The following is a 15,443-nucleotide window of genomic DNA, read 5'->3' as shown; positions in this document are numbered from 1 at the left end:
AGTACTGCTCCTTGCTGAGAGGAGCTATGAGGGACACTGCTCTATTATCTATTGTTCGATTATCCTTGAGAATTATAATTGACAATGTGTAGGATAAATATATAATTTATTGAACCTATACAGTATTGAAAGCTGAGCTATATAATAAATGACCTAAGACCAATGCTGATAGGGGTTTGATGTATATCTCAGCTGGTGCCGGTTGTCCTGGTAACTGACATTTGAATCAAACTTAAAGTACTGTATCTCACACAGAGCTCACTTGTCATGCTGTTAAGCATGGTCGAGCTGATGGTTTATAAAGAAGTTGGCTGGCTGAACTGCATAACCTGTTAATGCAAATAACCTTGTTATGTATTATACAGCTAAAGATGAGGAAGACCAGCTACACAGCAATGTTGAAGTGATCCTTGGACAAGGTATCACTAATATGATACCTGATGAAATCCACTTTAAGAAGCCTAAATCAGGTAATTGTGAGGAAGAAGAAAATGTGACAAAACATTTACGTCAAATGGAAAATAACTGTTGGACTCCACATCAAGATTTAAAGCTTAGCCACTGCCATGAAGAGAGGAAAGAAAATACTGGTCATACAACAGAACCGTTTGAATCCCGAGTTTCTGTGCCTCGGTGGCACACAGAGTCAAACATAGGGAAAAAGAGATGCAACCCAGGGTGGAACAGTGCATTTTTTGAAATTGAATATTTTAACCAGCAAGTGAAGGCCTGTGTAAAGCAACTGGGTCAACATAACTTCAGTGAAGAAGGAAAGATAGAAGCCAAATTGTTGGTAAGTGTTGTATTAGTCACTGTGCTTCAATGGACTTCAAAAAGAATTTTAAATAGACTGTTTGCCTCTGAATGAATCATGGATTTTGTTTAAAGAAAAACATTCAAAAACATACCTTTGTTTTTGTGTTTCCTCTGAATTTACTTTAAGTAAAACATTTTGTAAGTTTTCATTTTGATTCAACTGACCATTTTTATATGTATATTAAAATGTTTTAGTGTGTTGGTTTCTAAGGAAATGTCTTTATCATCTAGCAAGAAAATTAATTTTTATAGCCAATATAGAAAAATGTATCAAAACTAACAGTAACAATTAAATTACCAAAGCCATTCAGTTATAATTTTCCTTGCCATGTCTCCTATATAACACAAACATCACAGGTAAAACCTAATGAGCACTTAAATTCTTAATGGCATTGTGCACTTCCTCATTTGAAGAGCAGATTTTAAAAATCATCATCGCAGAGTATTGCATAACTGCCACATAATAAACATTACAAATGCATATTAAACAATGCTTTGAGACCTCAGCTTCTCAAAATACTGGTATTGACAGAGGAAAATCACACTTATGTTTAAAGTAAGATATTTTTCTTAGTATTCTTTTCTGAAATCGATTATCTTTGCAGTGGATCTTATCTTTGGTAATCCTTATCGAGAAAACCAGTGAATGCTATGGTAATGTTCTTTATTAGCATTTACAACATTTATGCAAAAAGAAATCATTACTTTTCTTTCCAAAACAAATAAAAAATGTTATTTGTTGCTGCAATATAAAATGCCATAAAAATTAGCAGCCTAAAATCAGTTTATCGATGGGGGAGTACATGAGTTATCTATTTCAATCGCCTTGCAAATTATTCAAAGAGCATCATTTCAAAGAAATGTTTGTTAAACCCATCTTCTTCCTTAGCTTCATCGTGATATTGCATTCAGGTCATGTAGGTATCCGTTTGCTAGTAAATGCTAAGCATGTTTCTGGGCTATTTGAGAGTGAAATTGGGAGGCACTTTTTCACATGGGGTGAGTGGAGATCTGGAATTCTCTTCCACATGGAGCTGTGGATGCTGGGAGATAATTAGAGCTTTCAAGACTGGGAGCGGTGGATTTTTGTTGGGTAGGGGTGTCGAGAGATGTGGAGTAGGGTTGGTGGGTTGAGTTGGGCTGCAGATCAGCCATGATCTGGTTGAGGTTGAAAATAGCCACTAAATAATATAAATTGCGATAGTTCCAATGAACTATTTGTTAATTGCCACATCAAAAAGAAAATCTGGCTATTAATCTACACGGTTTGTTTTTTAAAAGATATAGGTCGGAATTTTTTGCCCCCCCCCCCCCAAAACGAGCAAGATGGTGGGGGGGGTGTAAAATTGAGTGGGAGGTGGGGGTGGGTGGCCATTCCCAACCCCCTCCCGCCCCTGTTGCCAATTTACTCGGGGCAGCAGCAACGCGAAACAGCATGCACACCCCAGGCCAATCAAGGCAGTTAAGTGGCCAATTAACTGGCACTTAGGTGCCTCCACCCACTGCCATGGGTATTTTACACTTGGCAGGCAGACAGCTGAAGCCTCTGAAAGACTGCCTGATGAAACTAGGCAGCCTTCTGCAGGCTCTGGGGGGGCCCTCCTGATTGGGCACCCTGTGCTCCACGGAGGGCCGCCCCCGAAGCCCTAACCATCCCCAACGTACAACACTCCTCCCGCCCCCGAACCGACACATCTTGCCTCACAGGGGCCTAACCGATTGTTCCTGGTGAGGCCCTAAAAACTTACCTTTTTTCTGGTTATTGGCTGGCAGCTCCATTAGTCAAGACTTTCTGCCTCAATGAGGTGGAACACAAGAAATAGGAGCAGAAGTAGACCATATCGCCCATTGAGCTTGCTCCACAGGTCAAAGTCCTGCCCAAGACCAATTAAGGGCTCAGGTAGCATAAAATCTGATCTGGCTCCCCAGGCCTGACGGAGGCAGGCTCGCCACTGACTTTTTGGTCAGTGGACGGGGCCCCCCCACCCAATGAAAAATTCTGTCCATATTTTCAATATACAGTAATTTATACATAAAGTAGTTTGCCAATTAAAGGGGCATTGTTCTCATAAGGTGCCTCTATAAGAATGAGGATGCATTGATATTGCAATGCCAGACCACCTGCTGCTATCAATTAACAGGGAAGTAACTAGAATCTGTTATTATGTATAGAGTGACTTGAACTGATCAGAGAGAAACAGAATGGATTTGTAAAGGGCAAGTCATATCTACCGAACGTAATTAACATTTTGAAAATTTAACTAGCATGGTAGATCAGGGAGGTTACAGATTGAATACAATTCTGCTGCTGCTGATGGCCCACAGCTTCAGGGATACCCAGTTTTGAGCTGCTCGATGTGATCCGAATCTGACCCATTTAGCACGATGTTAGTGCCACAAATGGAGGGTGTCCTCAGTATGAAGATGGGACTCCGTCTCCACAAGGACTGTGCAGTGGTCAGTCCTACCAATACTGTCATGGGCAGATGCATCAGTGACAGGTAGATTGGTAAGGATGAGGTCAAGTAAGTTTTTCTCTCGTGTTGGTTTTCTCACTATCTGTCACAGACCCAATCTGACAGATATGTTCTTCTGGCCAGCTCGATCAATAGCAGTGCTACCGAGCCACTCGATGCACATTGAAGTCCCCCACCCAGAGTACATTCTGTGCCCTTACTACCTCAGTGCCTCTTCCAAGTGGTGTTCCACATAGAAGAGTACTGATTCTTCAGTTCAGGAAGGGTGGTATGTGGTAATCAGCAGGAGGATTCCTTGTCCATTCCTGGCATTACCAGAACCTGAAGCCATGAGAATTCATGGGGTCTGGAGTCAATGTAGAGGACTCTCAAGGCCATTCCCTCCCAACTGTACACCACTGTGATGCCATCTCTGGTTGATCTGTCCTGCCGGTGGGACAGGACATAAGCAGGGATGGTGATGGAACAGTCTGGGACATTGATTGAAAGGTATGATTCTGACTAAAATAAAAACCGAAAGTGCTGGAAATATTCCACAGGTCTGGCAGCATCTGTGGAGAGAGAAGCAAAGGTAACGTTTCAGGTCTGTAACCTTTCCTCAGAACTGACTATGTCAGGCTGTTGTTTGACTAGTCTGTGGAACTGCTCTCCCATTTTTCGGCACAACATGTTGGTGAGGAGGACTTTGCATGGTCGACTGGACTGGGTGTGCCATTGTTCTATCTGATACCTAGGTTGTATTCTTCTTTGACTTTTCCAGAGTGGTTTTGAGTGGCTTGCTAGGCTGGGTGCCTGCAACCTGTGGCTTCGGAGCCGCGTGCAGCTCTTTAACATCTCATTTGTGGCTCCCAACCTTTTCCAGTTGGATCACATTATCAAAAACCCTAAAAAAAAAATTAAGTCAGGAAAAGTAAGGGTTGTGTTTTTATTGTGGAGAATAGAAAGCTAATCAATATGCTGCACTTTATGGTTTCAAATTATTATTTTAACAAAAAACATCATTGTGCTCTAAATAAACCTGTTCAAAAGATAGAGCTATACCATGGTTATAGATAATGCTTTTGATTCAAGGAACAGATTTTATGGTTGCAACCATTATTGTTTCAAATATAGCTGAGATGATAAATTATTCTGAATGTGCTATTAGAAGTTTTTTTTAATCAGGAGAATCAATAGCTGAAAAAATTGTCATAGTTCTACACATCTTAAGTTATATAATAAAAGCAAAATACTGCAGATGCTGGAAATCTGAAATAAAAACAAGAAAAGGTGGAAATACTCAGCAGGTCTGGCAGCATCTGTGGAGAGAGAAGCAGAGTTAACATTTCAGGTCAGTAACCTTTCATCAGAACTGGCAAAGGTTAGAAATATAATAGGTTTTAAGCAAATAAAGCGGGGGTGAGGCAAGAGATAACAAAAGTGAAGGTGTTGAAAGGACAGGGTCACAGAGAATAACTGACCAGAAGGTCATGGAGCAAAGGCAAACGGTATGTTAATGGTGTACTGAAAAACAAAGCGTTAGTGCAGAGAGGGTGTTAATTGACAAAAAAATGAACAGCCCTTGGCCCAAAGCACAAACATGAAAAAAAGTGGTTAAAAAAAAATGATGAAACAAACTAAAATGAAATCAACAAATAAAAAAGAAAAAATAACTAAAAATAAAAAGGGGGCCCGTCTTAAGTTAGTTTGTTTTAAAGATAACTTTACTGACAAAATTATAGTTTAAAAAAGTTTTTAAAAATGCAGTAATTCAGAGTTAGGTCTGTTTGAATTTCACATTTTTTTTCTATTGATCACAATTCAATACATGTATTTTATTTATTAAATATGCAAATTTGCATTCTACCAGAGACACTTGACAATTTGCCAAGTATTTGGTTTAGAAATGCCAAAGTTTTATCTTGTGGCTCCCAAAAGTTTTTATTTTTGGCAATTTGTTTTTGAAAAGGCTCGCTGGGTAAAAAATGTTGCTAACCCCTGTGCTAGGCCATTTCAAAGGGCAGTTGTCTGAAGTCACATTTAGGCCAGAGCAGATAAGGATGGCAGAATACGTCTCCGAAAGGGCATTAGTGAACCAGATCTGTTGGTTTCATGGTAATTATTATTAAGACTAACTTTTAAATTTCTGATTTATTTAATTTTATTTAAATGCCATGGTGGGATTGTAAACTCATGTCTCTGGAGCATTAGTCTAGATTTTTGCCTTACTAATCCAGTAACATTACAACCATGCTACTGTTCCCAATATGGAGAATGTAAGTTTTTTTTTACTTTCTGCATATACATTGATTATGTTTTGGTTTCACAGGAACTCGAGCAACAACTGATGATGGAGACCAAGAATTTTAGAAAAACTAAAGTATTCTACCAGAAACTCCAACAACAGGAAAAAAGAAACAAAGGTTAACAAGTACATTCATGCATAAAATCCTGTGTGTTTCCCTTTTGATTAAAGCACACAAGAATAAGTGCATAACGATAATCAGACTGGCCAATCGAAATTCAAACATTCCGATCAAAATGATGGTGCATATTAGCCAGAAATTAGCTTTAGTGGAAAAAAGGAAAGAAAGAAGAACTTGCATTTACATAGTGCTTTTTCACGACCACTGGACGGCTCAAAATGCTTTACAGCCAATGAAGTAATTCTGCACTGTTATAATGTAGGAAATGCAGCAGATAATTTGCTCACAGCAAACTTCCACAAACAACAATGTGATAATGACCAGATAATCTGTTTTTGCAATGTTGATTGAGGGATAAATATTGGCCAGGACACCAGGAATAATTCCACTGCTCTTCTTCAAAATAGTGCCATAGGATCTTTTATATCCACTGAGTAGCCACATGGGGTCTCAGTTTGTCTCACCCAAAAGGCAGCACCACTGACAGTGCAACAACTCCTCAATACTGCACTGAAGTGTTAGCCTTGATTTTTGTGTTCAAGCCACTTGAACTCAGAACCTTGTGACTCACAGGTGAGAGTGCTACCAACTGAGCCACAACTGACATGCAAATACTCGATGGGTCTACTGTTTAACCCCCTCTACCCTTGTGCCTGGTCTCTACTCCACATATGATGCACATTTCCATTTGAGGGCAGTTAAAATTTAACTTGTGTTTAAAACACAGGAAGTGACATCCAGATGATCTCTGGATCAATTTCTTCCCTAACAGTGGTGGCAGGTCATATACTAATACCTATATAAAACTAGGCATACTCAATTGATAGCCACTTAACCTGCCTTTCAAAAAGAAATCCCTAGGGATGGGTAACAGGAGCATCCACAACCCTCTAGGGTAGAGAATTCCAAAGATTCACAACCCTTTGAGTGCAGTAATTTCTCCTCATCTCAGTCCTGAATGATTGGCCCTTTATCCTGAGACTGTGCCCCACGTTCTAGATCTCCCGACAAGCGGAAACAATCTCTCAGCTTCTACCTAATCAGCCCTTTCAGAATCTTGTATGTCTCAATTAGATCGCCCCTCATTCTTCTAAACCCCAGAGAATATAGGCCCAATTTACTCAGCCTCTCATCATAGGACAACCCCTTCATCCCAGGCACAAATTTAGTAAATCTTTGCTGCACTGCAGTCCAGTGCAAGTATATCCTTTCTTAAATGTGGAAACCAAAACTGCACACAGTATTCCAGGTCTGGTCACATAAAGCCCTGTACAGTTTTAGTAAGACTCCTTTATTCCTGCACTCCAATCCCCTTGCAATAAAGGCCAACATGCCATTTGCCTTCCCAATAGCCTGCTGAAGTGCATGTTAACTTTGTGCGTTCCTTGTACGAGTACCCCCAAGACCAAAGTGAACAACTTCACACTTCCCTACATTATACTCCATTTGCCATCTTGTTGTCCACTCAGTTAGCCTGTCTATATCTCTTTGCAGCCTCTCTATGTCCTCCCCACAGCTTACCTTTCCACTGAGCTTTGTATCATCAGCAAACTTAGATGCATTACTCTCTGTCTCTTCATCCAAGTCATTAATATAGAGTGTAAATGGCTGAGGCCCCAGCACTGATCCTTGCGGCACCCCACTATTCACTTCCTGCCAACTTGAAAATGCCCCATTTATGCCCACTCTCTACTTCCTGACTGTTCACCAATCCTCTATCCGCGCTAATATATTACCCCCAACACCATGAGCACTTATTTTGCCTATTGATCTTTTATGTGGCACCTTATCAAATGCCTTTTGGAAATCCAGGTATACTACATCTACAGGTTCCCCTTTACCTACTCTACTAGTTATATCCTCAAAAAATTCTAATAAATTTGTCAAACAGGATCTCCCTTTAATAAAACCATGCTAACTTTTTCTAATCGTACTATACTTTTCCAAGTGCAATGTTAAGACTTCTTTAATAATAGTTTCATCTTCCCAATGACTGATGTTAGGCTAACTGGCCTGTAGTTCCCTGTTTTCTCTCTACCTCCTTTCTTGAAAAGCGGTGTAACATTTGCCAATTTCCAATCTGACAGGACTATTGCTGAATCTAAGGAGTTCTGGAAAATCATAACCAGCGCATCCACTATGTCTTCAGCTATTTCTTTTAGAACTATAGGATGTAGGCCATCTGGTCCCGGGGACACGTCAGATTTTAGTCTCTCACATTTTTCCAATACTTTTTCTCGGCTGATATCAATATCCTTAATTTCCTCCCTTGTAAATCTTGTGGACTGTCTCTCATTCCATTCTTGATGACAAAAATAACCCCATTCAATAATTTTCCATTCTCCCTTTGCCATGGTTACACAGACTGATGCTACCAAACAACATCTGGAGTGTACGATGGTTTTTCATTGCCTCTCAAGGGGTTGTAGGCTTCCGGACAATCTGCATCACACTTAGCAAATTTGGTCAACTTTCCCAGAATGCCCACTTGAACAGTTAGTTTAACAGTTCTTTTAACCAAACTCTGCTCCTTTAGCAGGTAATTCATCCACATAAAGGCCAAAAATCCTTCACAGTGTCATCTCAGAAAGTTTGAGATGATCTCAGCGTCTTGCATTCCAGAGTCAGATTGGGACCTGACTATAGTTATTCTGTCACTGTTCTGTACCTGCCAGCTGGAAACCACTTCATGTTGATGTAAACGTCGCAGTATAATAGCATCCTAAACTAGAGCTTGAGCTTGCTGAAGAAGGAAAGGGTTTTGCTGCTAAGGCTTCAATTGGTAATTAAATCATCTGAAAGCATGGCATTAGTTTTCACGTGTATGCTGATAATACTCAGCTCTACCTCACCACCACTTCTCTTAACTCCTCCACTGTTGCTAATTTATCAGACTGCTTATCCGACATCCAGTACTGGGCAGAAATTTCCTCCAATTAAATATTGGGAAGACTGAAGCATTGTTTTCATTGTCCACTCCAAACTCTGTTCCTTAGCTGCCGACTCCATTCCTCTCCCTGGTAACAATCTGAGATTAAGCCAATCTGTTCACAAACTTGGTGTCACATTTGACCATGGGATGAGCTTCCAACCTCGTATTCATGCCATCACTCAGACCACCTATTTCCACCTCTACAACATCGCCCGACTTCGCCCCTGCCTCAGCTCAATTGCTGCTGAAACCTTCGTTCTTGCCTTCGTTACCTCTAGACTTGACAAGCAGTATTTTATGCTCTCCCTGTGGTGGGTTTGGAGGCGGGGAGGGCAGTTAGTCAGGCAGAATGGTGGTGAAAAGGCCCATGGACAGCCTTCCCATCCCGCCGCCATTTGAGGCCCTGAAGGGGCAATTAATGCCCAACAAGGCCCCAACCACTCATGCTGGTATTAACCCAGTGGCAGGTGAGCCTGTCACCATGTGGGGAGCACGACATGCAAATGCTTGTGGTCTCCCAGGGCGTCCCTCATCCCAAGGCACAGTGCCTGATCGAGGGACCCAGCATCTGGAGGGGGGTGGGGTGGGGCCACTGAGAGCCAACCCCCTGACCTTGCGGCCGACCGCCCCTACAGCCCCCTCTCCTGCTTACCTCTGGCTCTGGCCTGGGTCACTCCACGATCCTGGGACTCCATTGGGTGTCAATCCAGCAGGAGCCGCCATCTCCACGGTGATACTGCCAAGCAAAAGGGCTGCCAGCTTCTGATTGACTGGCAGCTCCCAGTGAGCAAGATCTTCCGCCCCTGGGGTCCTGATCCTGGGGAAGGCCTGCCGGTGATCTCTCAAGTGCCTGATTACTCGTCGCACAGCGGTCTATCCCCAAAGAAGACAACACAGATCTCTTGCCAGTTTCCAGCCTGCGGCCGAGACCCCCATCGTCTCCATAAAATGCCCCCCGACTATTCAGTGCATCCTGTCTGCCACCCCCACATCCTATTCTCCATAAACTTGAGGTAATTCAAAACTCTGCTGCCTATGTCCCAACTTCAACTGAGTCCTGTTCCCATGTCACCCCTGTGCTCTCTGGCTCCCGGTCAAGCAATGTCTTGATTTTAAAATTCTCATCCATGTTTTCAAATCCCTCCATGGCCTCACTCCTCCCTATCTCTGTAATCTCCTCCAGCCCCACAACCCTCCAGGATATCTGCACTCCTCTAATTCTGGCCTCTAGTGCATCCTGTTTTTACTCGCTGTGTCATTGGTGGTCATGCCTTCAGTTGCCTAGGCCCCAAGCTTTGGAATGTCCTCCCAAGCCTCTCCACCTCGCTTTCCTCCTTTAAGACACTCCTTAAAACCTTCCTTTTTGACCAAGCTTTTGGTCATTTGACCAAATGTCTCGATATCTACGCCCCCACCCACCCAGAAGCAGGCTGGAGGCGGGGTGGGAGAGTGTAAAACTGAGTGGGAGGCAGGGAGTGCTATTCCCATCACCTTCCTGGCCCTGCTGCAATTTTACAAGCGGCAGCAAAGCTCGTCCGACCCAGGCCAATTAAGGCCCTGAAGTGAAAATTGCCACTTAAGGGCCGCCTTCTGCTGCCGCTGGAATATTACCAGCGACCGGCGGGCAGTTCTGTGGTTCAGAAGGCCACCCAGTAAAACCTAGCTGCCTCCTTGCAAGCTGTGGGGGGCTCTCCTCATTGGGCACCCTGTGCCTGACAGAGGGTCTGCCCCCCCATGACACAAGCCATCCCCAATGGAGCACCTCCCCACCCCCTCAAGCGCCACCACCTGCATGGCCAGGACCCAGCTGATTGTCCCCGGTAAAGCCTCACACAATTACCTGTATTCCAGGGCCTCGTCCGCGTTGCCAGTCTTAGCTGGGTGCAGTCCCAGCAGTGGCCACTGCTCCCGGTGGCACTGCTGGGACTGAAAAGCTGCCGGCCGCTGATTGGCTGGCGACTTGAAGGCAGGACTTCTTGCCTCAGAGGGGCAGAAGTCCCCCTTGAGGGTAATTAAAGCCTGGGCCACGTAACAACACGGCGTGGCTTCCAGACCTGGTGGATGCGGCTCGCCATCGACTTTTTCTGCCAGTAGGTGGGGCCCCCGGCCTGATGTAAAATTCCAGCCAATGTCTCCTTTTGTGGTTCAGTGTCCTACTTTATAATGCTCCTATAAAGTGCCTTGGGACATTTTATTGCATTAAAGGTGCTATATAAATATAAGTTCTTGTTGTATACTTGGCTTATTAGCTGTACATTCAGAATGTAATGTTGCATCTTAATTTAAAGGAGTTGATGCGAAGGTGGTGTTACCCAAACTGAAGCAACAGCTTGAGGAAATGAAGCTGAAGGTGGAATTCCTTGAGCTGGCAAAGAAATATCTTGAGGTATTTTCAATGATAAAACTGCTATGAAAGAATGACTGTTATATCAATGGGAACTACATTTGTTAAGCTTTTCATGAAGTAAGTATTTTTAATCATTATTGCTTAAAAACAAAACTAATATAGATTGTATATATGTAGCTTAGCCAAAGGATAACTATTTTACGACTGAACCCACACATCTCTGCTCATTCCTTAACTAAGCATTTGCACTTGACAATTATGAAGTCATCATGTAAAGGGGGAATTAGGAAAGAAAATACTAATTTAAGTCATTTAGTTGAATAATGTTATTTCAGAAAAAAATTGACATCTGCTATTAGACTTTTGTCCTTTAATGAAAAATGGGAGAAATTCCTGGTCTTTAATGTAATTAATGACTTGTTAACAACATTGCAGGAATCTGATTTTGAAATATGATTTCATTAGCAACACCAAACAGTTAGTGGTTAGCACCGCAGCCTCACAGATCCAGCGCCCCGGGTTCAATTCTGGGTACTGCCTGTGTGGAGTTTGCAAGTTCTCCCTGTGTCTGCGTGGGTTTCCTCCGGGTGCTCCGGTTTCCTCCCACATGCCAAAGACTTGCAGGTTGATAGGTAAATTGGCCATTAGCAATTGCCCCTAGTATAGGTAGGTGGTAGGGAAATATAGGGACAGGTGGGGATGTGGTAGGAATATGGAATTAGTGTAGGATTAGTATAAATGGGTGGTTGATGGTCGGCACAGACTCGGTGGGCCGAAGGGCCTGTTTCAGTGCTGTATCTCTAATCTAATCTAATCATGCTGAACCTACAATAATTGGGCTGATTCCTTAACCAAAACTCCATGCTACATTGTATACTGCCTCTCCCTCACAAACCAGCTTCACCACTATATTCTTGAACCTTTCCTGTGGTGCCTGCACCTAAGTATGATGCATTGCAAGTATCCTTATTTTAGAAGCAGGACCCCTGAGATAAGGAACTACAGTTCTTCAGGTATGGCTGACATATCCTGACTTTTCACTCAGAAACATGAAGCTACTCAAATTTTCTTCATATTCCTCCTGCCCACTCATGCTTCATGTATCACCCTCTGCTCACTATCACTCCTGACCACCCTATTTCCCTTCCTGGCCCCCAGCCTAGCTGATTGTAATTCCCCTCTCCTCAGACACTGTCCCCCGCCTTTCAAAACTACCGTCATTATCTCCTCCTCAAAAAAACTCACACTTGACCCATTTTTCCTCACTAACTTGGCCCATTTGCAACCTCTCTTTCCTCCTTGAACGTCCCAGATCCATACATATCTCTCCGACAACTCTCAGTTTGACCCTTCAGATTTCTACTTGTCACACAGCACAAAAATGGCCCGAACCAAAGTTACAAATGAATTTCCCTAAGATCTTAGTACATTATCTCTCCATGACCTCTCTGTAATCTTCAATATGATCAACCATACCATTCTGATCTAGTGTCTTCCCTTCATTATCCAGCTTAATGGGACTACCAAGTGCAGGGGTGAAGTAAAAAAGGAAATTAGAAAAGCAAAGAGAGGGCATGAAAACTATTGGCAGGTAAAATCAAGGAAAACCCGAAGATGTTTTATCGGTAACATTAAGAGTAAGAGGATAACTAAGGAAAGGGTAGGGCCTATCAGAGATGTACAAGGGAACATATGCGTGGATGCAAAAGATGTGGGCAGGGTTCTTAATGGCTTTTTTGTCTCTGTCTTCACAAAGGAGAGGGTTGATGTAGACATTGTAGTTAAAGAGAAGTGTGAAATATTAGATATGATAAGCAGAATGAGAGGAAGTACTAGAAGGTCTGACATCCTTGAAAGTGGATAAATCACCAGGGCTGGATGGATTGCATCCCAAGTTGTTAAAGGAAGCCAGGGAGGAAATAGCGGCCGCACTGAGGGGTAACTTAATTGAGATGTACAAAATTATGACTGGCCTAGATAGAGTAGACAGGAAGGACCTGTTTCCCCTAGCGGAGAGGTCAATTTGGGGCGGCACAGTGGCGCAGTGGTTAGCACTGCAGCCTCACAGCTCCAGCGACCCGGGTTCAATTCTGGGTACAGCCTGTGTGGAGTTTGCAAGTTCTCCCTGTGTCTGCGTGGGTTTCCTCCGGGTACTCCGGTTTCCTCCCACAGGCCAAAAGACTTGCAGGTTGGTAGGTAAATTGGCCATTATAAATTGCCCCTAGTATAGGTAGGTGGTAGGGAAATATAGGGACAGGTGGGGATGTGGTAGGAATATGGGATTAGTGTAGGATTAGTATAAATGGGTGGTTGATGGTCGGCACAGACTCGGTGGGCCGAAGGGCCTGTTTCAGTGCTGTATCTCTAAACTAAACTAAACTAAATTACCGGGGGCACAGAACTAAGACGATTGGTAGAAGGATTAGAGGGGACATGAGGAAAAACTTTTCACCCAGAAGGTGGTGGGTGTCTAGAATTCACTGCCAGGAATGCTGGTGGAGGCAGCAACCCTGGACATGCATCTGAAGTGCTGTAATCTGCAAAGCTATGGACCAGGTGCTGGAAGGTGGGATTAGATTGGGCAGCTAGTTTTTTTGGCTGGTATGGACAAGGCGAGCCTCTTTCTGTGCTGTAGTTTTTCTGTAGTTCTCTGGTACCCTTGCATTTTTACCTATCCAGTCATAGCTAGAATATCTCTCTTCTCATGCCCACACCATCATCTCAGGAATGTCCCAAGGATCCATCTGTCTCCCCCTCCTCTTCCTCTTCTACATGCTACTCATCGGCAACATCAATGCAGACATGGGGTTAGCTTTCACAGCTATACTGATGACTCACAGGTCGATCTCTCCACCACCACCCTCGACTCCTACACTGCCTCTGTGCTACCAGACTGTTTGTCCAACATCCTGTCTTAGACAAGCTATAATTTCCTCAAGCTAAACATAGGGAAGACCAAAGTAATTGTTTTTGGACTGTGGAAAAACTTTGTAACTTCAGGACTGACTCTGTTCCCACTCCCCAGCCACTGTCTCAGTTTAGACCAGAATGTTTGCAAATTCAGTATCCTATTCAAGTCCAAGCTGAACTTCCAATCCAATATCCTTTCCACCACAAAAACTGGCAACTTCCACCTTTGTAGTCGCTGTTCTTGAGAATCTGCTGCTATGAATGCCAAATAAGTCATACATCTCTGCCTATTCTCCTGTGAGGCGCCACCAACTTACTGCCTGTCAAGTTGGCAGCACGGTATCCTAAAGGTGGCCTTGCTGTCCTTAACGTTTACCTTTTCCGATGTTTGCCTGTATAAATACTGCAGCAACACAAGTTTTTTACATAGACTTCATGCAAAGCACATTTCCAGTTAGCACCCAGTTGGGACCTCATGCCCCCTCATTTAAATGAGCTAGGATCAATATGTGCATGTGGAAGTCCTGCCAACACACACACATATACACACACTGGTGTGGTGGCCAAGTGGGAGATTTCAGCCACTAAATACAGCTCTCCACCTGGAATAAAATGTTAAATCAATTGAACTGTACATTTCAGATAATTGCACAAATTCACAATAGTGACTTTTGTAAATAAAGGCTGGGAAACTAATGGCGGTTGGTTTCCCCCCTTCCCCCCCCCCCCCCCCCCCCCCACAAAAAAAAGTACCCCAGAGCTTTTCCTGGGTTTTTTTTTGTTGCATTTTGATAAAAATTCACAGGGTGATGGTAAACATGAATGAACAGTCTATCGCCATTAGCTCCTGACAGTGAGCTGAAACAGTCTGTGGTTTGTTTATATGATGTAAATTTAAGTTACAGAAAACTTCATGTTTTTCGAAAAAGCTTACAGAGGATACAAATATTTTGGCACTTTTTTCCCAGTTGCTATCTCACTCATCCACCTGTCATTTTAAGCCAAAGATTGGACATGTCATTGCATCTTATACTTGGTTAGCTTGTTCTTATGTTTTAGTGGAATATATTTTTCCCAAGTCCTATTGATTTCTCCTATAAATATTGCTCACTATTGTTCTGTCTATTGGTCTGCCAATATTTTTCTCCAGTTTGCCTTCTATGGCACCATCCTCAATCCTCCTAGTTTGCTTTTTATCTAATCTGTTCCTGTGGTATTTGTACTACCTATCATTAGCTTAAACCTTATTATATTTGATTCACTACGGCCCACATGTTCTCCCATGCTTATTTTCTTACCTGCTTCAATTCATTTCCCATTACTAGGTCTAGCAGTGCTTTCTCTTTTGTTGGGCTTCCTACCTAATGGTTATGAAAGGAGTCTTTGTACCGTCATGCACAGAAGGAGCTGAGATGAAATAAACAATTAGATGGAAGAAATGTAAATTTAAAAAGTCAACTGCTAGACAAAACCACAAGAACGTGGGCAATTATCCAACTGACAAGATGGAGTAGTGGTCACGTGGCCCCTCCTGTACTGTAAATAAATAAACTTGT

General features: G+C 42.9%; 1 protein-coding gene across 1 annotated transcript in view; it reads left to right on the top strand.

Annotated features, from left to right (window-relative positions):
* The window catches only part of LOC137380927 (kinase non-catalytic C-lobe domain-containing protein 1), a 246,918-nt gene that overhangs the window by 167,009 nt on the left and 64,466 nt on the right, over nt 1-15,443 (top strand). Inside the window, exons 17-19 of the mRNA XM_068053335.1 lie at nt 366-793; nt 5,602-5,695; nt 10,919-11,016. Coding sequence (XP_067909436.1) covers nt 366-793; nt 5,602-5,695; nt 10,919-11,016 — 620 coding nt within the window. The remainder of the gene's footprint in view (nt 1-365; nt 794-5,601; nt 5,696-10,918; nt 11,017-15,443) is intronic.

The sequence above is a fragment of the Heterodontus francisci genome, chromosome 20 (genome assembly GCF_036365525.1).
Source record: "Heterodontus francisci isolate sHetFra1 chromosome 20, sHetFra1.hap1, whole genome shotgun sequence".
Classification (NCBI taxonomy): domain Eukaryota; kingdom Metazoa; phylum Chordata; class Chondrichthyes; order Heterodontiformes; family Heterodontidae; genus Heterodontus; species Heterodontus francisci.
Note: the sequence above shows the minus strand (reverse complement) of the source record. Positions and strands in the feature narration are given on the sequence as shown.